A 26,019-nucleotide genomic window follows, 5' to 3' on the forward strand; every position below is an offset into this window, starting at 1 on the left:
TTTCTTTTAGGAGCAGAAACTTCCCTTTTTTATATTTGCCCGCGTTCGAACAATCTTGGAATGCAGTTTTGCAGCCTTGTATTCAACTGGACGCTTTTTCTTTTCAAATGTAATATATTTAAAATACATTTCTTTGAAATGCAAAACCTCGGTTTTTTACACCGCTGTTATTGATACGAATATTTTACCTCGAAAAGTGCATTTACGTAACCTTTGAGTCATCCATCAGTTTTGCCATTTCCAAAACAAATCTCTTGTTCTGCATTCCAATCAAAATAAAACAGTAGCAGATGATTACATTGAAAATATCAAGATCTTTATTATCTCAAGATCCTAATGAAAAAATCGAAATAGAAAATCATATCCATAAAGTGCGAACGACCATCCGTATTTATTTATCATGTAAATACTGAAATTATAAGACACAAAAATGAAAGTATAGAATTGAGTTCAGAATACATTCCTAATGCATTCAATTATTTTAATTTCTTGATTGGAATCAAATTTTACATTTCATTTCATAGATTTTTATAACTAACCTCTAAGCAAATAAAAAACAAATAAAATGATTTTTATCCTGAAGCAATTTAAAAGAACAGTTTTATCTTAAACAACGCATTTCAGAAATTTTTAAGAACTTACTGATTATCGTGACCATCCACGAGCACATATATGAAATAACTCCAATCCATATAACAGAAGAGATGAATGTGATCACAAAGTTTCCTTGATTTGCTTTTTTACACGAGGGTATGGTAGCTGTTAGTACCACTAAAGCTGGCCATGTAATTAACCACAAAATGAACTGAAATGTGCTGTCTTGTGGGACGGCCCAGGGCTTCAGGTCATCGTCTGGTTCAGACTCAGACTGAAAAGATAAAGAGAATAATGAATTGGTTGAATATTTTGAACTGAGGAGATTTTCATGATGATGAGGAGATTTTTCAATGTAAAATTAGTTCGTTACTCATCCCATCAGTGGTAGAGTGATTAAGATCGCTGAATACTGAGAGTTCGATCCGGGTTTTTTTTTTCAAGTGAATGGACTGGATGCATGGTAGATTTTCGACAGCTTTCAACGAAACATGTTTCAGCTAGGAACCCTAGAATGCTAGAAGACGGAGAAGCTCATTTTTCTGAAAAGTTTCTTCCAGCCTCAAACGTCGTTAAACGTGATAACTAAATAACACGAATAAGAACTAGTTTCTCTTGGAAAGTCCTCTACGAAAAAAAATCTCTTTCCTCCCTTTTGCTTTTTCGTGGCAGAAAAGTATGTGATTTGAAAATCGTAAATGTTTAAGCCAAATCTGCAAGATGTTTCGAGTCCTTATAAAGAGATGTGTGCCTGAAAAATGCATCAATCTAAATACTAGCACTCTAAAATGCATTTCAAGCTTTTTGTATAAATAGCAAACATTGACTTTTATATCGAGGTGGAAAACACAGAAGAAGTTCTAGACTTTAATTATTTAACTTGCCCCAACGGGTTCAAAAGACGAGAAAAAGCCAACAGTAATCTTATACATATAGTCTTTTACTTGCTATGCTGGACGACTAAATCACCTTTGAATTTCCTGTAGGAGCTATCTGACTTTTATATTCTGGAAGATAAAGTTATAATCCATTTATATTATTTCTTCTTTAGATATACTGCACATTTATGTTATTAATCTAACTCTTTCTATATGTTTCTATACCGCTTAACAATTGCTAAGGAACGGATACAGTTTTCGGAATGATACACATCTATTGAAGAAATGACACTTATTATCTATTTAGTAAAAGTTCTGTGAATATTTATTTATAATGCAAAATCATACATCATCATTTTGTTCAAGGACCATTCTGTACTATTCATTACAGCATGCGTTTACAATTAACGGGTTTCTTTTCCCATGAGAAAAAGCCAAGTTGTTCGATCAACTCCTATTGGGAGGGGGGCTTCCGAACTATCTAACTTGATAACTGGAAAAGGAGGTTCCAAATAGACTTTTGAACTTAATCTCCTAATTTTCGCAAATTATTTCTCTCCCAAGATTTAAGAACGAAATTCTGTTGTTATATTAAATAAAATTCACAAAAGATGATCTAGCTGATATTTCTTCCATACGGAAGGTTCTGGCATTACTCATGCTACTAATTTAAGAAAATCTTATGATGTCACAATACCAGCGAAAAATGCAATCCTGTGCTCTTAGGCAATGACAAAAATCGCAAACTTCCTCGAATGCTACTTGCAGACAAGTGAAATAAGTCACAACATTAACAATTTTCAAAGGCTGCACTAACTTTTGTTTAAGTCTGCTAAATTCATTTTATGCGGAGTCAGCGGCTTCTAGCTGTCGAAAATTAATTTAGCTAGCCATGTAGTGTTTGTTATCTAGATGTCGCTTCGATTTGTTTTTTATTGAATATTTAATTGTACAATTCGTACAGCTGTTAAAATGAAAAAAATAGAATAAGAATTTTTACTAAAATTATTCATTACAGTTATGAGGTTTTTTTTATTGTCTTAATATCTAAGCAGAATTTAGACAATTGAATGGAGGGCACTTTAAAACTGTTCTGCGGGCTCCGCATTGCCGATCGTTTCTCTAAAAGAATAGAGTAATTGGACTAATTTAGAAACCTAAATTTCTCAGCAATCTTCTCCTAGCAGCAGAAAATTATAGTTAATTAACTAGGCCTAAAATGGTTTTAGAATTCAGATGTTAAATTCGATGAAATTGCTCAAAAATTCGTAAAGTAAAATTACTATCATTCCATTTTCGATGATTAAAGAGCAAAAATGAGAAAAAGCCATTAAAGAAATAACTTTATCGTTTCCCAAATTAGCGAAATTAATCAGCATATCTTTCGAAATGTGATACTTATTTCTCCTTTATTATTTTTTTAATGTTCTGAATTACGAGAAACATTTCGGCAAATGGCAGAAAATTTTTTGAAAGATTAAATCACATAATCAGAGTATCGAATCCCAAGTGATTTTTCTGTTCACGATACACACTTCGGATTTGCTTGAATAAAGGAGAAAAAACTTTAATCAATTAAGGCACTAAGCTCAATAAATCAAACTCTCTTTAAGCATTCAAAGAATAAGAATAAGACAGAATGTAAAAATTGCACCCATAAATCAGAAAAAGAAGACTAATTAGTTACTGCTTGTAGCATTAATATTAGTGAGCCCGTAATAAGTTTTTTTTAATTATAAATTTAATGAAGTAAAAATGCTTTGATTTATATTCTAATAAGGGGAAATTCAACAGGATCGTTTCAATGAAATCTGAAATATATCAGTGTTTCACGTCGTCCAGACGTGTACACCTACAAAAAGAATTCTAGAATACATCTTCTTTTGTTAAGCTTCAAAGCTTCTTTCGATCTATAATACTGCTCAGTTTTACAGATTTAAGTTAATAGTTAGAAAGCTCACCTTTAACAGAAGCCAATTTAACGGTTTTTCCAGGGTAAGGATCTTTAAACTCTTTCAGCTTGAATAGCTGATAAAATATAACTTTCTTGTAGACCCTTTAAAAATTGAAATATTTTTTTGCGCAAAACCTATATATATAAATATGTAAGATAAAAAAATTGAGTATTTCTCTTTTTCAACTTTAAAGTAGTAACCGCTTATAATAAGTCGCTTGAAACTGCGTCATTTCAAAATGAATTCCTGTCATATGATTCTTGCATATGCTCATGACGCAGATACTTTCATAAGATATCAATCAATAATAATTTCAGAAACTAAAAATAAGCAAATCAAAATACAGCAAAAACAAAACTGAATCACTCTGAGCGAAAACGAAACATTAAAATCGGCCATTACTGCAGCTACACCTTTATACATCTTTGTTATCGTTTACAAACTATGCCATCAACATTTGTCTTCATTCAAATTATTCATATATATATATTGTTTTATATATCTTTATTTATATAAACGCGCTTTAACTGCTTTGCGGGGAAGCTATTTTACCGCGCCTGTACATTTCGTAACACTACCCGCTCCCAAGGACTGCACGTCCCGGGCAGTACAACTCTTTGTCAGAAGCCAAATTCGATACAATAAAAACATCAAAAATCTAAAATAATTCGTACACTACTCTGTAGATCATACGCAGAATGCGTATAGTTCACCTCGGTATCTTCAGCAGCTGGTACATGTTCATTTTCCACCGTTTCCTGGGAACCAGTTTCGATGTTTCCACCAGGGTCGCGAATAGAATCCGATACTTTACAAGCAGAAGTATCCGGGTTTAGAATCAAGTCCTTGTCTACAAAATCTGCACTATGAGATGCACACCCAGTTTGCGAAGTGGGTGAATTTTCTTGCAATACTGGAACGCACTGCTTAAGCTGCACTTCAGCTTCTTCCATCTCTGCATCACATGCACTTTCAGATGATTCAACACTTACTGCCTGCGACTTCTAACTTCACTATCAGTTTTGACGAACTTAACAGTCGCATTTTCATTTTCTTCCACTTCAGGCACTTGAGAATCAAAAGCTTCTTTCCTGTCTTTTGTTTCTTCATGTTTTCGCTCTTTTCCTTTAATCCCGTTAGATGTTTCATCCATCATTTCTTGATCTTTCTCAGGCAGTTCATTAGCTGCTTCTTTCATTTCTTCATTCTTTGTTTCTTCAGACGCCACTTCTCTCATTTCCACATCGTCTTTTACAGCTCCAGTTTCTTCTGTAAGCTCCACTTTCATCTGTTGGAGTTGTTCTCGCACCTTTTGTTAGCCGACATTTATTTCTTCTCTTCCAGTCCGGCTTTCATCTCTTTCAATCCGGCTTTGATCTCAGCCCTCATCTCTTCATATTCAGCTTTCATCTCAGCCCTCATCGTATCATATCCGGCTTTCATCTCGGCTAAAAATGTCCATCAAAGTCTTCATCTCCTCCGCCATGGCTTTCCTCTGCAGGCAAGTCACTGGCATTCACTCACAAATCCCACTTCTGACACCAATTGTTGCGTTATTTTCTCACACCACGTTCGTACGGGGTTCGTAGATTTGTAGTGAATAACGGCGACACTTGATGAAGTATCGAAACGCACTTTATTTAGCCAATATTAATCAGGACAGCTCCAAAGTCACGTTTTACAGTCGTCGGAGATCTACTATAAACATGCTGGAGCAATCAGCGACACAGCCTTCAGGTTATCAGGCTATAACGGAGGAGATAGCTTCCCTGCAAAGCACCAGAGTACAGCTCCCGACTCTGCTGAGTCGCTCTCGGAACTTCACGTACTCTCGAGACTGTCCACGCTACAACTCGCGATGCACTCGACGACATACAGAGCACAGCTCCCGACTCTTCGGTTCAGTCGTTCCCGGAGCTCAACACGCTCTCTCGACGATGCACTAATGGCGATACACGAAGAGACTCTTTCGATGCACTTGACAACCCACTCGGCGCTAGACTTCGAGATATTATCAACTCGCTAGACGAGGCACACTCGATACTAATTATATCGCACTCTCGAGACACACTCAGTCGCACTTCTAGGCAAGGCACACACACTCGATACTAACTATCTCGCACTCGACGAGACACTCTCCACTGACTGACTATCAGCTTGCTAGACGAGGCACATACTCCGACTGACTGCAGACCAGCAGGGTTTATATAGCTTTCGGCTTGAGTTCGAGAACATTCTGGGTTAAACCGAGAATTCGTTCCAGAAGGTTCTCCATCCGTCCATGGTATATCGCCAATTTTATCGCCAAATGTGGCAACCCTGCATCCCTCGCTTTTTTGGCAACTCTAAAACTGCTTTGTGAGGAAACTATCTTACCGCGCCTGTACATTTCGTAACACTATGATATACTACATTAAAGAAAGGAAAATAATCGGAAGCATTCAAAGACTGAGCTCAAGGCAGCAACACACAAAGAGAATTTCTTTTTATAATTATGTAATTAATTAGCAGAAATTCCCAAAATCCAATTCCACAAATAAAAATCAAACTAATTTTTTTGAATATGTAATATGTTTAAAGTATAGCAGCAAAATGTGTGTCAGAAAAATCTGTTCATAAAAAATTTAAAAAAAAAGTAAAATAAAAAATCTTAAAAATAATTAATCTTATCTTTACCAATATGCGGACATATAAACCGCATTTCCTCGCTTATTTCTTCTCTAGCATTTTATCTCTTGCTTCTGAAAACTATAAAAATTTTTGCTTTACTTTCCCTTCTTTTATAGTACATAGTTTCCCTTCAGAGGATTAGTTTATTGGTAAATTGTATTCGTTTGATTATTCTTATTTTTATTCAGTATATTCATTTCGTATTCGAATTTTCTACATATTATTTGCCCTCGAATTTATTATTTGAAACGTTTTTTGTGAAGATTCTTCGTTAAGCTATCTGTATATGGCAAGTGTTCTCACACTTAAGAAACTTTCGAAATAGGTGGTTTCAACTTACTTCTGTTATTTACTTTCCAGCTAATTACAATGCTATCTACTGTTGATGTGTTTGATTTTTTCAAAATTCGGGTCTTTTTATGCCCCCTTCTTCTCCCTTCCTCCAATGCCCCTCTTGGGAACTGCATTCAATCTCATTCATGTGAGTTGCCCCATGTGAGTAACTAAGCTAGACACATCGTGCATTTCGAAGTACACGTAATACTCAAAAATTGTTTTGAATTTTGACTTGAACTTGCGGAGACCCTAGAAAAGCTGCTTGGAATCCCAAGGTTCGAAGGAAGATCACTGTTTTAGGGCAAGCGACTGCAATATTTTTTACCTGTGGTTCAACATTTTATTATAAGCTTGACTTTTTATTCAACTTTTTAAAAAATTTTTTCCCAAATGTCAGAAAGTTATGTAAGAATGTTTGCGCAGTGAACAAGCAGTTATAACCTCCATATGTATAAATAATGTGTGTTAATTTCATAAGAAAGCAGAATTCTCCGTTTACTTTACTAGTGACCGAAAGATTAAAAATCTTTACGAAATTTCCTTTCCGTATATTTCCCCAACGAAATAAACGCACCTATCAGTATAAATATAACTATATTAGCATAAATATGACTTGTTATTCATGCACTTACAGAGCTAGTGCTATCACTCCTGTCATCCTTATAATCCGGAAGATTTGAGTGGCTATCAGTAGTATCCAGTGAAGGTGCAGTCGGTGTTGGGAGTAGGAGACGAGGATCTCCTATTCTGCTAGCTTTCAAAGACAAGGATCGGTGCCTGAAGGAGCTGGCTCTGGCACGTCGGCTTTTTTTCCACCATTTATGCAAATCGTCCACCTATAAAAATACAAAAGGAGTTTACACATTTTTGGAACGATCTCGATAAAGAATTTAAAAAAAGCAAATGTTTTGGAATGAAAATTTCTGGCAAAAGTTTACTTTTTGAAACAAGAAATATCGTCTGCTACTTTTGAATTCATTCTTCTTTCAAAATATCGTATGTAAACAATCTGTGGATAAAAGATTGCTTCATCAAGACAAAGCAACATGTCACAGTTCGAAAAGCACCACTGCATTCCTTGAAAAGAAGAAGACTGATACAGGTATGACATATGTACCTTTTCAACTTATTCCTTCGAAATCGCCCCTCCCCCCTGACGTTTAGCCTATCGACTATTGTGCCTCTGGTCTATTGAAGAGAGCTTTTTCTAAGCTCAAACCAACCACGTTTGATGGACTCTCGAAAGTACTGGAAAAGGAATAGAAGTCAATAGCCTGGAAATTTTGAACAAAGCCCTTCTAACATGAAAATGACAGTACAGACTTATAGGCCAAAAAGAAAAGGGATATCAGATTGAACATTTAAAAATATACTCTTTACATTTTAAACATTAATTAAATGGAACCGAAATCATTCTAAAAATATGTAAGCACCCTCTATATAGTTTAGGACGTTATTGTTAATATAAAAACCTGATATCATTAAAAAACTTCTGTTTATGTACGCACTAATGTACTGTAACAGCTTTAAATAATATTAAAATCTTGTAGTTTAAATAATTTAAATAGATGAACATTAAGGTATTTGTGAATGGCAATATTTGAAACCAGACTCGAGTGCCTCGTGCGACTCTCGCACGAAGAATGTAATTTATTTTTAAATGTTAGAATCTGTTTTCTTTTTTTGTTTGTATGTCGCCATTTGAGTGTTAAATAAAGTTTTCTTCTGTGTTCCATCATTGGAGTTGCTTCATATCGCCAAAGAAGCATCACAGTACACTATTCGAATCACGAATGTCGCTGCCTACGCATCTAACTATCTAACGACGTATCTAAATGCCACATCTAAATTTCTGCAAGCGGTGGTTCAGCTATAATTCTATGATCAAATACTCAATCTAGTTAAAAGGATTTATTAAAATACTAAAATTAATCTAATCTAAAATCTAGAATCGAATCCAATGTTACATCTCAGGAGCAGCGTTCTAGCTGCGTCATAACAAATCGAAAGTCAAGTTCTCACTGTTGCCATTCTGAGGCAGAGAAAAGTTTGTTTCTAATCAAACCGGAACATCGGCATAGTGAAAGTTTCTAGTCAAACCGGAACAACTTCATTAAAATAAAGGTATTACAATAGTCGGGCTTAATATCATCGCGGTAAATGTTACCATTCGGATAGCGTTATAGAATTGCCAAAGTTCGTCCTTTTGTATACGGAAACACGGAAAATATCTTCTTTATTGTCATCAACTATTTGATTAATAAGATCAAAATATTTAGAATAAATTTGAAGTCATGTCTGTCGTAGATTTTCAATAACGTTTTCGATTTTGAGGGGATAAAACACAGGTCCCTATTCTTAAGGAGCACAAAAAAAAAAATATAAAAAAATAAAATGTCTGCAGAATGAATTCCTCCTCCCCTGAAAAAAAAAAAAAAATAAAAAGTCTGCAGAATGAATTCCTCCTCCCCTGAAAAAAAAAAAAAAAAAAAAAAAAAAATGCCCTAAAAACATCTACATCAAATTAAGTTTGCTCTTTTTGCCTAACTTTTAGATTGGAAAGTTCTCATCCAACGAAGGATGCCCTCCAAGTATTAAGGTTAAGGCCGAAACATCAGCTAAATAATTTGCAGCAATGTTATGAATCGTTTATAACTTTTATTGTTTATTACTGCTAAATATTTGCATTTGAGGTATTATAAATCAGTTCGTAAACAAACTTTCGCCTTTTTCTAATCAAAATGCTATGAAAGTACCTAGTTATATGTTTTTAGTCATACTTGAAACGAATTAATTAAAGTGCGTTGCTATTTTGAGGTATACTTTTTTTTTTTTTTGCTCGTTTAATGTTATCAAAATAGATTTGGAAAATAGGATCATATTTAAAAGGTATTTTCTCCCTACTTTCTGCATGCCTTCGTGCTATAACGGGAGCACACTCGGCGCGTGTTCGAGAGGCCCCGGTTCGAGTCCCGACGAGGGCACTGCCCATTTTCCATGTCTCCTGCTTGAATAATAAAAAAAATAAACCTAATGACTCTACACATTAAGCTTCGCCTACTGTAAATAGTAAATAATTTATGTGCAGTAAGTAACAAATAATTAATAAAATAAAAATTGTAACCTTTCAGTATCTGGCATTATCTACAAAGAATTAAAGTTTTAATTTTCTCTTTGCAACAAAGAGTTATTTCTCTTAATAATAAATATAATATTTCTTTATAACAAAGAGTCTGATCATAACAAAGAGACTTTATAAAAATTTTTATTATTTTTATTCTTTATGACAAAGACACTTCTAAGAAAAAAGAAATTTAATAACATTTCTCCACATTATATAAGCTATTTCTCTTTTTAACAAAGCGACACAGTTTTTCCACATTTTATGCTCTCAATATTAATAAGAACACATTATTGTAAATTTTTGTAAATATTTAAATTGATTTTAGTGCATTATTGTTTTGGGGGTATTTATTTTATGTATTTATTTGAGTAATTTTTACTTTTATGATGATAATTTTAGGGCATATTTCAGTGTAATTAAATTTGCGGCCGTATGTTTTATACGTAAGTGTTTAGTTCTTGTACAGAATTGACGATATTGTGATTCTGAATCCAACAATGCTTAGATAGTAAAAGTAGCTCAATTAGAACACGAGATACGGGCAGAAACGCTTCTTCAACATGCACAGAATTTTTGTAGTTAAAATATTGTTTTAACGCAGGAGGATCGATATGATAGAGGAGATAAGAGACATAAGAACCGAAATTTCACTATGTTAAACAAACGTGGGGGGAATATATAACAAATGAGTCATAGTTATATGATATAGTTATATATCAGCGTAATAAGTCTTTAAAACAGATCTATGACTAAGGCAACAATTTCCCCAACCTGGAGAAATTGCACAGACCCTGGAATCATGCATTATTCTAGAAAATAAAGTGAGACATTTGACTTTGCTTTTATGACAGCACATGTCATATGACTATTTAATTAATATATATCATAGATGGCAGGACTCACTCGGAATACCCCATGTGTAATGTCTTCTATGTTAGGAGCCAGTTTCCTTTATAAAGTCCTTCATGAAGGCATCCCTCCCCATAGGCAGGTAGATCTCGTGTGCTCCGCCATAATTAAATAAACCAAACTAAACCAATCATCTTATCACCCTCCCGAGCAATTTTTTTATGTTACTATGAGGATACGGATATTTTTAACATACAATTAATTAAAATTAATTTAATGTTATATCGATATTCAGAACGGAAGTTATCGGAAGAAAATTTGAACTCATTTTTAATAATTCAAGACTATCAGAGTTTGGATAATCTTTACCTAATAAGGTAAAGTGAAACAACATTTATTTCCTTAAAATATGAAGTAAATGTTTATATTCATATTACTGAGATGAATGAGATTGCTGATTCTTGCATAGCTGTTCTATGTTTGGATGTATGCTGCTAAGTTTAATTCAAATCGTCCCATATATCAAGCCGACTTCAGTACTTTGATTTTATTTGAAGTGGTGTCAAAAATCCTTTCTCATATAGATTAGTATAAGAAAACTGAATTAAAATTTCTAAGGCACCAGTTGTACAAGTCACTATCCCATTTTCTATAATAATGATCTAAGCAGTGCCAGATATGCAATGAAGCAATGGGGAAAAGCAGAAGGACCACAATAATAGTGCTTTAAATCCTTCTTTCGTTGCTAAGACTAGAGTAGGAAATCGATAGATAGGATAACCGGTAATAAATATAAAATGTCGATCTTAGGAGAAAACGTAATAGATGATTGCCATGGATAATTTTTAGAATCTGAGATTTGCAGCTATAATAGGGTATACACAGTTAAATTTGACTTTTGGAGGGTGGAAAGTTTTTTTTTTTTTTTTTTTTTTTTTTTTTTTTTTTTTTTTTTTGAAATCTAGGAGCATTTTAAGCTTCGAGAACCACGGTTTGAGAAACGTTGCCTTTAAGAAACGAAGGATCATCAAGAAGTCGATAAAACATGAACGGAAAGAAAAAGATAGAATAAAAGTATAAAGATTTTTTATCCAATTAAGAAAGTGATATAAATGCTGCGAACATTAAGAATCTGATAAAACAATTCTCAGAAATGCTTGCTTTTATCATATCTTAAAGAAATTTAAAAAATTGTACTGCCGCGTGGGAAACATAATAACAATCTTTAGAAGGATTTAAATTTTGTTAATAGCTGCATTGTAATCAAAACATTACGGATGTGCTATCTTAGAAATTTCTTATCAGTTAAAAAAAAAAAACATCGCAATGTAGATAGACACCTGTGGGATGGCTGCCTTTGCCGAGAAGGCTTTTCAAATGTATTTCAGATCTTGCTGATGATATGCGTTAGTTAAGACCTTCAGACTCTTTGTTATCGCATAGCCGTGGGCGAAATAAATATCCCATGAATGTCAAGAAGTCATTAGCCGTGCCGAAAACAAGTGGGAGATAAATCACGGAATGTTATTTTTATTGAGAATAAGTTCTCACAGTAATCAATGAAATCTACAAGACTGCATCTTGTTTTGTTTCATACTAATATGGACATATTATTTCCATTCAAGATTTAATTAAATCAGCTGCAAAAGCTTTCATTACCGTTATGGAATATCTGTAACTTAATAAGCAGCAAGTAATTTATATCTACAAATTATCGTATTCTCCCGTGTTTTTGACTAATTTTATCATCCGAAAATCAAGAGGAGAAAATTATGCGCATAATTTAATTTCTGAAGAGCGTGATTACAGTAAGAACACAACAAATGAAAAATACTCATGGATAAACTACAGGTAACTAGAACAACGTTATTTCTCTGAAAGAAACCTGTATTTTAATAAGAATGCATGGTAATATTAGCACTACAATATCTATCTTCATTTCTGCTTCCTCGTAATTTGAATGTCGCACTTCTTATTGTTGTCTTTGCTACTCCTTAGGCCTCAAGCCATTCATAAATAATTAAAGAAAGCGAATGCGCAGATAACTCAGCGAAATAGTAGACCGAATATCAGCTCGTGTTTGCTTCTCTGTAAAGGGTCAGTTCTTGTTGGTCAGCTGGCATAAAGGTCAACATTTAAAAAGGAAAGATTCGATGTGACTTTCGCAAGTAGTATGCGATAGTTTGGGTTTGTTAGTAAGGAGAAAACAGTAACTACGTGGACGAATTTTAAAATTTAGGAGAGCTCTTTCTCTGCACGGGAAAAATTGCGAAGATACTTATAAAATTTTCACAGCCTGGTGCTGAAAGACTATCGAAAAAAATATGCAAGGAAATACATGCAGGAAAAAAAAAAAAAAAAAAAAAAAAAAAAAAAAACCCAGACTTTTTTAATAGAAAAGCAAATTTAAAATAGTGTTAAAACGGAGACACAAGTTGGATTTATACTCTATTTATAATTCTCTTCTCATTCCCATGCAATTCACTCCGTAACGAGTTTCACGTGTTCTTTTATTCGATCCTTTAGAGCAGAGTTCGCGAACCCAGAGGGGGGGGGGGCGGGTCACGGGACCTGCAACAGGGGTTCACCAAAAGTTTTAGCAGTTTTGATGTTTCCTTAACTTATTATAGTAATTCTACAATTACCAAATATTTTTACACAATGTATCTGAAAATAGATAAAGATAAGACAATACAGACAAAAAATAAATAAATAAAGAAATAAATAAAACGAAAGCGTTTCGACGCATTCTTTTTATAATATAAACGTTCATTTTACTTGCTTTGCACGTGACGCTGTCATTTCGTTTGTTACTTATTTAAAATTTTCACATTGTTCTATGTCTTAAAATTAGAAATTAAAGTTAATTACCTAAAACTGCAATACTTATATTACAGTACGAGTAAAAAAATCGACAGTTTCACTCACGCGTGCGTCGGATTTGCGCTATGCTTATGGGGGTCCCACAAAATTTTAGTAAATATTATGATTTTGAGGTCGCGAAAAAAATCTTAGTGATAAAAAGGTGTCGCAACTGAAAAATGTTTAAGAAGCCCTGCCTTAGAGAAACGGGAACTTACTAGCTTAAAAAAGAAATCAGATAAATTAATTTTTCAGTTTTCATACAAAAGATAAATTTATGTTTCCTTTTTTAGATTTTTTAGAGCACTCTTTTATATGTTTGTATAATCCTAATTTTGCATCTTGATGGTCTTGCTTCATTGATGATATGCAAATATCAGTCTACAAAGGTATTTAATAGGTTGGCTATATCAAATATGCCCACCAGCGGCCGAGCGGTAAAGTCGCTGGACACTGGTAGTTCAGTCCGAGGTTCGAATCCCGCGAACGGGCTGGCTGCATGGGCGTTTTCGTGGTTTCCCCATGTGTAACGTGTATACAAGCCAGTTTCCCTTAGAAAGTCCTCCGCGAAGGCATCCCTCCCTTTAGGCAGGTAGCCCTCGAGTGCTTTGCCGTAATATAATAACACCAAACCAAACCAAAACTATCCCAAATATATTGTAGAATTAAAGTGAATTTATTTGTGTCATAGGAAAATTTTCAAAAGAAATTGTTTTATATGTAAAATGATAAAATGGGCTGCAAGATTCTTATGTTAAACTAACGAGTTATTATGATTTTGATCTTACTGTAACTATTTCTTTCCGTATATATGTAAGCAAAATAAAGAATATGTAAAAGACTAAATTAGCAGCGTAAATTAATTTCCTTTCTCTATTCTAAAAATAGCAACATCTATTTGCACTGCGTCATTTCGAGAAAAATCTATGTCATATGACTCTTACGTAATTCTGGTGACGTAAATTGAACTAAAACTCAAGCAGCCAATAATAATTTTACAGCAATATTAACTGTCCAATCAAAATGCTTCGAGAACCAAAACTAACTTTGACTTAAGATTTCATCCTTAACATTTCGCGTTTTCTTTCTATGCTTTGCCTTAGCTGGACTGCAGTCTGTCTGCTTCTTCTTTTTTTGCTACAAATCTATGAAAAATGTAAGCCCTTTGTAACTTGTGTTTGTCTTTGTCCTTGTGTGTAGCCGCAACATGCTGCTGAAAATAAAATGAAGATTTAATCTGCCTTCGCCTCCAATTTGCCATTATGAATCAGCACTTTTACGCCATCAAAATTCCTGCTCCTGAATATATTACACACACACACACACACACACACACACACATATATATATATATATATATATATATATATATATATATTAAAAAAAATTTTTTTAGGACAATTCAACTAATTATAAAGAATTTTCGTAACACTAAAATTTCAATTGTCAGTTTTGGCGAAACGCGTAATGAAGTTAGCTTGGTTCGACGTTTAGCCAGAAATTTCCCTTGAAAAGCCAGGTTGGACATCGAATTAAGCTAATTTACCATTTTCCGCTTTATAATTTTTATAATTTTTTATTTTTTCATATGTTATTTCATTTATTTTTTCATATGTTATTTCATTTATTTTTTCATATGTTATTTCATATATTTTTATTTGTTTTAACTTGTTCCATTGATCGGTTTTTTATATGTTTTAACTTTTCACTTATTACATCGATAGGTATTTTACTGTATTTTTTGCCATTAACCTGTTTCCAATGATTAGCATTTTACTGTGTTTTATATTATACATTTTATTTCGCGTGTAGCCTAATTTTTCACCCTTCATTGTTTTTTTAAAAAAATACTGTGTTGAATATATGTTGTATGATCTTACAGAGAGAGAGTTTCTGGCACTTTTGCGCTATGCTGCTACTAGAATTTCGCCAGCTCTGTCTAAAAGTATTTCGCATTCTCTCGCAAGAGATACTTTAAACTTAAAAGCACCGTAAAATTAATTGAGTGGACTTAGTTACTTTACTCTGCATTCTTAGACTACTTTATCAACGTTTAAATTTATTTGACTATTATTATTCAATTTACATCGCCACGTAGTGGTTCTTGTCTGTGGTACGAGTCGTGCTTCTTATGTTACTAGTTCAGATTAAACAAAAAAACCTTCGCAAGTCTATGTCACACTATTTCAGAAGTAGCGATGACTCGCTGATCTGTCTAGTAGGGTTGAAGGACATAAGTTCAGTTTCAACTACAGTTACAACTTTACAACGTATATAAATTCAGAGGAAGGGTGACAGAAGAAATATTTTGCCCTTTTAAGACAATGTGATCACGTACGAAATAGCCATGATATTTAGATCTGTCACAATTTTGGCTAATACAGTTACTGAAAAATGGTATTTATTCGGGATGATATCTGTTCAGAAAGTGTTTTAATTCTCGTAGGCCCTGCTCTATCGACCAAAATTTCCAGTATTTTTCTCTTTGCCATCTAATTGAAGTGCATTCACTTAACAAAAAATGATGTCCATTAGATTCTCCATTAGGATAGATCGAAGAACTATGTTGGCTTAAGAATTACTTGGACACTACGAGGATGTCAGATGATTTTAGGTAAGCCGTGTATTCCATGGTGTATTCAATAGGGACAGAAGATTATCTGCTTACTACTTAGTCAGAGCTGGATTAACCATTAAGAAAAATAAGCACTTGCTTAATAGGCATCAAGGAAAAGGGGCACTACAAAAGGTACTTAGGGACTCAGGAAAGGGAACACCACAAAAATATTCATTGCCAGTTTTACAATGGATGTATGATGCAACTAAACCAAAGCCGAGAGACAAAAAATGAAAGAACGAACAGCCATAAATATAAGCGGGCACACTAAAATCTTTTAAGTATTTAGAACCTTTAAAAGTCTAAATCCGGCTCTGCATGTACTGATCATCACTGCTGAGGTAGAATAAAGATGAATACTTGATGCCATTCTATACCATTCGCGAAATCAAGGGTGTGATTCTATTGAAAGTTTCTTAGCTATTATTAGGTGTTAATGGTAATCTTCGCAAAATCGCTTAGCTATAATTAGGTATTAATGGTAATCTTCGCAAAGTTTAAGTCGCTTACCAACTTTTCTTAATCAAGAAAGAATTGTCTTCGTCGAGATTAGAGTAACGAAATCTCTCATACTGTATTAATGTATTTTTCTGTGTCTATTGTTTATCTTGGTACTTGTGTCACAATTTAATGAATCAGATCATTTTATTCTAACTATTGCTCCACGTTTTCTTTTTCTTTCTGTACAAAAGAGGGAAGGAGAAAGAGAGAAAAATATAGATGCCATTCCATATGTCATCCCCCGCTGGCTGGGCAATTTACGGTAATGTTAAGTTCATGGTAAGACGGTATTCCCATGGGCGTATGGTGAAAATCTATTCTCTATTGTACGAAGCTGACACAAGATTCTACATCCCATAAAGTTTTTACTGCATTTTATCGCAAAGACTAGCATTCTATTCGTAAGCTTATTTGTACCTCTTGTAAGTTTCTCGTTTCGTCAAAATTTGTTGGCAGTTTTTCAAGATCTAAATTCTTAATTTTTATTTTGACACAAAAAACTGCTAGAGAAAAATAACAGCATATATTCTTCAGAATATTTTACTAGTTATCTGAATAAACTAACTTATAACAACAATTAAAATAAAACTTTTAACAACGACAATACAGAATCCGATTCCTCACTTCCATCTTTGCCTAACAGATGTATCTCAACAATGGAGCTGAGTTTCAGCTGACTTTAGATTTGTTTATTAAATAATTTACTTCTTTCAGACTTTTAATTTTCTTCTTTTATTGTATTTTCTTATAAGGCCACTGACCGAAAACTACAAAAATCACATTACTGCTGTAAATGTATTCTAGCATTTTCATACTGTTGTGGCAAAATTTTCAGGCTGGTGCAGTGGCGTAACTAGAACTTTTGCCGATCTTTTTGATTTTCCCGCCTTTCTTCATATACAAACAAATAACTAAAAAATATCGCAGAATGATACATAGGGAAATAAATTTAAACTATGTTTATTTTTGAAGAACAATTTTAATTCCAGCATTTTAAAATGCATTATTCATTTTCTTTTTCTTTCTTTCTTCTTAAGAACATCGATGACATCGTAAAAATCTACTTGATTCCTCCAGATAGTGCAGAGAGATTTTTTTAATGCAAAATAAACATTTATAGCACTAAAATGCTCTCTAAATGATTTTTATTTAGAATACTCTTCTCACAACTCACTTACAGCAATTATGAAGAAAATTCGCAGTAGTATTACAATATCTTGCACCTTTGCTCTGGAGGCTGGATTTTAGAATAAACTGCAGAAGTTCAAAAGGATCACCCTTCCACGTTCCCGTTCCATTTTCTCTAGCAATGATGGAAATAAAACTATGAATGGCGAATTTTTATTAGTTTCATCATAATTATAATTTAGATGATATTCGTAATTTTCATTTAAAAATTTTGACAGAATAAAAGAGGAATAAATAGTAATAGCAAGAAGCGTTTGAAATCTAATGATGAATATTTTGAGTAATTGACTTCGAGGTAAAACTTTTTTTTGCAGTTCAAAATCTCGTTATTTTTAACATGCCCCAACCAGACACATGACTAAATCCTATAAAATAATGTTTAACGCGAACCCTCCCAAATGTGCCTCCCTCTTTTAGCTATGTCACTGTGCACAAGCAAATTTTTTGGAAAGAAATCACACAAAATGTCCTTTAGTAACTAGTAATTTTTATAGTGGTTTAAAATTTAATTTTAAGTGCGAACATACTGCATTTTACTCAGAAAATCAATAATCGGTCTAGTAACATGAAACAGCCCTTACAGAGCAGCCTACAAACTACTGAAGCGGAGTATAGATGACTATTTGTACAAATGGCTTTGTACCAAAATTCGAAACGCCCAGAAGACAAGATGCAGGCGTTTATTTCCAAGTATAGAACAAAGAGAAAAGTCAGAACTACGCCTCTTGCTGTTGATACAATGGGTTAGAACGTTCCTTTGAAAACAATACTGCAAGTTCCGCTTATCTGCTGTACAAAAATTCTAAATGAATGGATATTCTGAGATAATAAATTAATATATCAAAAGATAAATGTTGTTATTTCATCATATAACTGAAAATTAGAGCATGAAATCCAAATCATAGAAACGAGATATGAGTTGGTTATCACATCGTATGGCATATGATGTATGGTGTCGTGGTACGAGAGTGAAATCTATGTGCTACATGTCCATACCTCTTAATAAACAGTCTTAGGATTTGATTGCTTAATTTCTTTAGGAGCCGTGATTGTAAACGCATATGGGAGGTTACGGTCATATGAGCCGGACGGCAAAAATGAACCTGACATTCTTCAATTCCATTTTTGCTTAACACGGCGTTTATAAAACTCTTTTTAATTGGAAACCACTTTTGTAACTTAGAATGTTCTGTGGATCATTTTACTCTTATCCCATTCGAAAGCAATTTGTTTAATACATATTACTACTAGTGTACTTATATTTTTAAAAAATATTTAATTAAGATATATTTAATTTTATACTGGTATTAAACAACTAAGTCAACAGGAGAACATTTATATTCGCTTTTAATAATTCAAGATTATTAAATTTCGGATATTCTGTACTTTATTAACTAAAAATTAAATAAATTGGTACTCACATTAATGAGATGGATGAGCTTTCCGATTTTTGTACAACTGTTCTGTGCTTGGATGCATGCTAGGGAACTTAATTAAGAATTGGCACATACATGAAGTCTGTTTTGGTTCTTTGTTTTTATTTTAGTTAGTGATGAAAACCCATTCTCTCACAGATTAAGTAAAAGCAAATTGAATGAATACTTGATGCGTATGGTGAAATGGCCATGGGCGTATGGTTCTCATCAGAAAGAAATGATTTAAATAATCTCCATTAATTTCACTTACAAAAAAGAGAACGTTTTTAGAGATCTAAAGAGGACCCGAAGACAGGGTTCGAAGACCACTTCGTAGTCCGCAGACCACAGACTAGAACCTCTGGATGTATTTCAAAAACTTACAGTTCGGTTTTAGCTGAATATTTTGCTGCATTAATTACTCAGTGATTTTAAGGGTTATGTTATTTATTAACTAATTTACTCTTTCCTTTAACTTCCCTTTTTTATACAATTTTTTTCCTGAAGAAGTACGGGATTTGATACTCCGCAAGCAGCAGTGTATTTTACTACCGCAGTGTTTTTTCAGCTTGGTCTTTCTATTATACTTTTTGTTACCGATATTTAAAATATTTTTTTCGTTTATGTTGAGCCATGTTGTTTGCGTTTTCTTTATTTTACTTAATCTTCCTTTTTTACTCAATACTGTACTTACACAATTAAGGCAACAATACAAAGTATGCGAACCATATCATTATTAAATTAAAGATTAGATAATAAGGTTTTATAAATGTAACAGAATTATCAGTAAATCCTTCAGATTCAAATTTTTATTATTTTCTAAATTTTCATTATCATTTCCAGTATAACTAGCAATACTTTTTATTATTTAGGATTATCACTAGTTACTAAAATTTTAAACTTTTTCAGTTTAAAACCTGAACATATAAAGCAAATTTTTGTAGATCAAGTTTCGACACTATAATTCAAAAGCAATCAGATCAGTGATTAATAACGGATAAAATGTAAGCTATTACAGATTATGATGAAATATTAATAAATGGGAAAGTAAGTAATTGTTCAGCACATTAGTAATAATGTTTAGATTAAAACTCGTAGTACAGATGATAAGGTTGCAATTCTGGAAAATAAAACGTTGTTTTCAAGATTGACTGATTTATTATCCTTAAAATGATGGACGTGTAATATTTTAAGAATTATTCATTAAAAATATGTCTACCCCACTTAAATAATTTACATTCGCTTCACATCTTATTCATATTAATAGAAAATTTGCCTTTTTATTCTATTAGAAAGCTACAAAGAGATCAGAGAAAACAGAAATTTAAAATATTATGAAGACAAATGATAAATATTTTCTTATTCTGTAGCAAAATTTCAACTTTTAAAGTTATTTTAAAATAATTTTTTATTGAAATCATTATGAATTGATAATGAAAACGTCACATAAAATAATGATTTTTATTTCCTAATTCTGTGAGCGCTGTTCTTCAAGTCTTGTAAATTATTTCTTTTGAAAATTATATTTAGATAAAAATAAATTTTCTTTGTTTCTTAAGATAACATTAGAGGTTTAACTAAAGGGGATCGGTATTTGATCACCCCCAACTAGAGGAAATCGGCTTTTTGGAATCGGTGTTTTTTTTTTTTTTTTTTTTTTTAATACTCTTATGCCGGCTCTATGATTAAGTATCCCAATAGGGCACAAGAAGTTAAACAGTCTGGTCGGGCAGTGAGAAAGCGTCGGGAATGGGAAAAGGAGAGTGACTAGCGTCACAAGAAGAAAGAAAACCAAGAAAGCCGCGCGCATGGAGAGGCTAAATACAAGTGGGTGTCTGGTAGTGTTGTATCATGATAAGTGGGTGGTAATCGGTATTTTTCGCTTGAAACATTATTTTATAGGGGTCAATCATGGAGATGGTCGAGACACTCTAAGGAGAATGAGAATTGCACACCTAATTAAATTAAGGGAAAAAAGAATTTTTAATTTTTTAAAAGAGTTTTTAAGTTGAAAAGGAATTTTAAAAAAGATTAAAGATGTTATGTATTCAAAGAAATCGCCACGAGATTCCAACAGCTACCCTTGTTATACTATTATTACTCCATCAAAACTTTTGAAATAAAATTGCGAATGCCAACTAAATTATTATCACAGTGACATTAACAATGCTCCTCGTTAAGAGAGAAGTATTTCAATAATTGAATTTTAGTTATTGTCATAGAAAAGAAAAAGAAGCGTGGCATGGATATCCTTTTGAACTTCTGCATTTTATTATAAAATCCAATTTCCAGAACAAAGACGCAAAATATTGTAATACTATTGTGAACTTTCCTCACAACTGCTGTAAGTACTGCTAGTTGCGAGAAGAGTTTTCTAAATAAGAACCATTTAGAGATTATTTTACAGCCATACATGTTTATAAGAAATCTTCCTGTACTGCCTACTTTACAGCAATTGGAGCAATCAAGTAGATCTCAACAATGTCATTGACGGTTTTGAGAACAGAAAGCAAGTAAAATATTAGTATAATTTTAAAATGTTGTAATTAAAATATTTCTTCATAAATAATCAGAGTTTAATTTTATTTCCCCACATGCCATTTTGAAATTTTTTTAGTTCTTTATTCGCATATCAAAAGAGGCGTCCTATCCAGGGATCGTCCAAGGCAGCAAAATCAGAGACCACTCCGGGCAGTAAAAGTTTTAGCAATGTCATTTGGGTAACAACATGGGTAGCACTTTTAGGTTAATAGTCCTTAAACTTTGATCCCTATTGAAACTGATAAGCGATCGATCTCCCCATCTAATAAAGCAACTATACACTCAGAAGAAGGTTTAAACAAATCTTATGTAAAATTTTGAATTTAAAATAGGCGTTACTTATGCTTACAGGATTTATCTCCGCAGCTTACGGTATTCAGCTAACGCAAAAGGTGAGTTAAACCCCGAAAGTAACTTAACTCTGGAGACTGACAAATGCAAAAACGTAACAAACATTGGCTCAACTCTAAGCTGAACTCGGTTAGCAAACAGCTAACGTCGGTCTAAGCTATCCACAGAAATGGACGAGGAAATATCGCAACAGTCAGGGTCATTGCCAAAGTTTGTCCTCTAAATTGCAAAAGTTCTCTCTGTTCAAGTATGTAATTTGCGTCTTGGTAAGAGCTGACAAAAAGTAGAAGTGATAGTATCGATCAAATAATGAGGAGATAGACTAATTAACACAAAAATTAAACACTTAAATACTGAGTAGAATTTTATTTTTAGTATAACTTACTGTGCCTTCACCCCATTCTTTGATGCTAGAATTAAAGTACATCACTGTTATGTAAACTGCGAACATCATTAGCAGCAAGACGGATTCAAGGCTGTGGGGTAAGAAAAAGGAATATTAACGTTCAAACTATTGTAGACTAATTAAAATACAGTTGACAATAATGTATTCAAGCTTTTAGATTATAAAAGTCGTAAAATTATTCTATTATACAAAAAATGCTTTGAAACATGTCTTTTTTTTTTTTTTTTTTTTTTTGTATAAAGAAAACATTTATGCAATCTTTAACTTTAAAAACAGTAAAAAAGAGTTTATAGATTCTGTGTTATGAAATTAATTGAAAACGCACACTCAACCTGATGACTAATATGTTAAATTCAACCTATTGACGAAATTATCGCCCTTAACAGTTATCTAACTTTAAATAAATTAAAAAATGCAAACTAAAATGAGATCTTCGTATAAAATTATTACAAAGATGAAGTTGTTTGCCTGTAGCTAAAATTTCGGTTATTTACAAAACGAAGTTCTAAGTTTACAAACTAAACATCTGGTCTTTCTATACTACTTCTAATCTCATAAATATTACTGATCAGCAGCATAGCTCTTTGTCTGCTTAGGACATCCACTGATATAGAAAGAAATGATTTTAATTGAGAAAGGAGAGATGGAGCGAAAGCTTCAATAGACCACCATTAAGGTTAACATCCTACTTTCAAAATATCTGCATGCGTTGAAATTTTCATAGCTTCCTGATTTGAAATTTATGCAAATTTAAAAGTCTGATTATAAAAAATAACAAATTTTTCCATTGCGTACGTTTATACAGTCTAAACATTTGTCTCAACGGTGCATCAAAGCATTTAGCCAAAGCAAAATATATCAGTGTCATATGCCTGAAAGCACGCCTTGTCGGTTTATTGAACTTCGTTGTGGCTTGTGAATTTCTGCTATCTTAAATGAAACAGATGAGGCCCACCAGCGGCCGAGTGGTAAAAGCCGCTGAACACTGGTAGTTCGGTCAGGGGTTCGAGTCCCGGTGAACGAGCTGGCTACATGGGCGTTTTCGTGGTTTTCCCCTTGTATAACGTGGATACGAGCCAATTTCCTTTAAAAAAGACCTCCACGGGGCATCCCTTCCTTTCCGTGTAGCACCTAAGGGCAGAGCACGTAATAAGCAAAAAAAAAAAAAAAAAAAAGAAACAGATGAAAATAAATCATTAGGTGCCGAGTGGAAAGTATAGTTACACGGCCCAGCAGTTCCTATTGCAACACCGTAACATGTCCTGGCCTCTGCAGGCTAAGAATGTCCTAATCAAAAAGAAGTATAAAGACTTATATTTCGTGGTCCTGGTATTATTGTGCAGCATAATACGCCTAACTGCCACTAGGTCATTTTAAAAAAACGACCTAGAGGCAATAACTTCATCAGAGTAACTGACAATTCACCGTTTCTCACTTGGAAAGGAAATAATGTGTGATGTGTGATGCAGTTAAGCGGACGTCTGTGGGCGCTAAAAGTTTATACATGACTTTCCTCGCTGATGGGATTTGAATGTTTTTGGAATGAAACAGTATCACGCATTTTTTTTTAATAGATGTTCTAGTGTCACATAATGCGCCTGCATTTCAGTGCAGGGGAAAAGCAGCTAACACGGATGGTCATACTGAAATAATATATTGAAATATTGACGAAGAGACAAATGATCTCGCCTCTACTGGAGTGATGTTTCATTAGAGATAGTTTAGTACATTATCGATAGTCGTCTTTCTTTTACAGAAATCACTCTGATATGGCGATATTAACGTTGTTTTTTGTATCAAGGAAATAAAATGTACTGCTTTTGGAGAATATTAAACCCGTCGCTGAGATCGGTCGGAGGTTATCATGAAGGAAGGAACGAACGAGTACTACTTTCCAAACTGTTGTGGCCATTGGTTGTGCTAATTGATAAGTGTTTTTAAGTGCTTAACTGGCAGAACTCTCGATGGTGTCAGCAGAAAGAAGCAGATGCGATATTTGCGAGGCATTTGCGCTTGGAAATTTGATACGCCAAAACCAGTTTGCCCCAATTTTGTCAAAATACCTTCAACAGGTTAACGATTGTTTTGCTCTGAATATTTTAAATTAAGTCTTAATCTACCAGGAGTGATTAAATAAAGTATTGTTTAGTTTTAATCGTTCTATGTACGAGTACGGTTCCACAGTACTCTAAATCTCAACACCTAGAAACATAAATACAGACAGATGACTCGCCTTATGTTATTTTCAAAGTGCAGTAAATACAGACTCAGTCGAAGTTTAAATTAAACATTTCATTCACTCATCAGCGAAGCTCTTTAATGGCATAAAAGCAAAAGCCGCCACTTGTGGGAAACCGTTGAAAAATGCTCCAACGTTGCAAGAACCTTTTCATTAGACGTCAATATTCCCATAAAGCAATACGGCTTGTGAATCTAAAGCTAAGTAAGCAGTTCAGTAGAAGAACAATTTAGCAGCGTGATAGATGAGCGATAGTTGGCGAAGTCTCTTTCTCAAGCTCAAGAAATCTGTGCTCAAATACATTTACTAATTTGCAGCCTGGTGGGAAATATGAAAGATAGTAAAGGCAAAATAATTAGGTAAGTGGTTAATTAATATAAACTCCTACATATGAAACTCATGAATAGTTCAGAGTGTTAACTCGCCATCATCAAAGAAATAACTCCTTATGAGTATCGTTGTATAGACAAACTTGTAAGAATAATTTAATACAAAGCTATAAACCTACCTGGTTACAATATTGTCTTGAATTATACAAATAAGAGTTGTTACAGAAAATATGTAAACGAGGCAATCTCTTGATATTGGGAACCAATCCACGGGCGATTCCTAAAGGAGATAAAAGCAAATATCACAAATGGCAATGATTACATTCGCATTATTATAAGTTTCAGAACATGGTATACTCAGTGTAGTTTATTTAATAAATATTTCAAACTTTTTTGAGCTACTTCCATTTTTACTTCCTTTTCTCTCTTTTATTGCTTTATGAACACTTTCTCACTTCTAAAAAACTGTATGAATAGAAGATGGAAATATAAATGGCCAAATATTGTGTTCCTGTAATTGGCATGCAGTATTTATTCATAAACATCACTTAATCCCTTTAAAATTTTATCGACCCTCAGGGGGTCGATTCCGATTCTTGAGAAACCTCTGATTTAGAGTAACATGAACGTATTATATTTTCTGTTTATCTGAAAAGTGAAAAAATGTGTGATGCAGTTAATAAAATATCGAATTTTTTAATTCGATACAACATCAGGTAAATGCATTTTTATTTAAATCAATCGGATTAAAAAATAAAAAAATAATATTCTTAACACTGAATAAAATAATACTCTTAACCCTTGTTTTTAAATATAGCCCAGTTTAAAAGCAATAACAGACAAATTAATCAATAACAGACAAATTCAGCCTGAAAGATTAATATCTTATATTTTTCCAAAAGACAACGGACTCGAATGAAGAGTGGAACAACGCATTTAAAGTGAATGAAGACAAAATCGTATTTTAAGACTAATAGCCCTTTTAAATAAATAAATTTAAAAAAATTTTAAAAAAACATCAAAAATTGTATATTGGAAATCGCGACCAACCTTTTGGTAGATTCTTATTGCTACGTCTGAAGCCCTCCAGAAATTCCAGGAAGGTGTAAAAGACCCTCTATTTCAAATTAAGAAGTTAAACAGAAGGCACACCTGATGCTTACA

General features: G+C 33.3%; 1 protein-coding gene across 2 annotated transcripts in view; it reads right to left on the minus strand.

Moving 5' to 3' along the window:
* LOC118193527 (sodium/potassium/calcium exchanger 5-like) overlaps positions 1-26,019 on the minus strand; it is an 89,908-nt gene that overhangs the window by 18,494 nt on the left and 45,395 nt on the right. For both annotated transcript variants that reach the window (XM_085824946.1, XM_085824947.1), the window contains 4 exons: positions 25,035-25,135; positions 22,267-22,357; positions 7,066-7,269; positions 643-868 (listed from right to left, as the gene is read on the minus strand). In XM_085824946.1, the coding sequence (XP_085681072.1) occupies positions 643-868; positions 7,066-7,269; positions 22,267-22,357; positions 25,035-25,135 (622 nt within the window). The remainder of the gene's footprint in view (positions 1-642; positions 869-7,065; positions 7,270-22,266; positions 22,358-25,034; positions 25,136-26,019) is intronic.

Source organism: Stegodyphus dumicola, chromosome 10, assembly GCF_044657685.1.
Source record: "Stegodyphus dumicola isolate Sdum_Otavi_A_Nest chromosome 10, ASM4465768v1".
Taxonomy (NCBI): Eukaryota; Metazoa; Arthropoda; class Arachnida; order Araneae; family Eresidae; genus Stegodyphus; species Stegodyphus dumicola.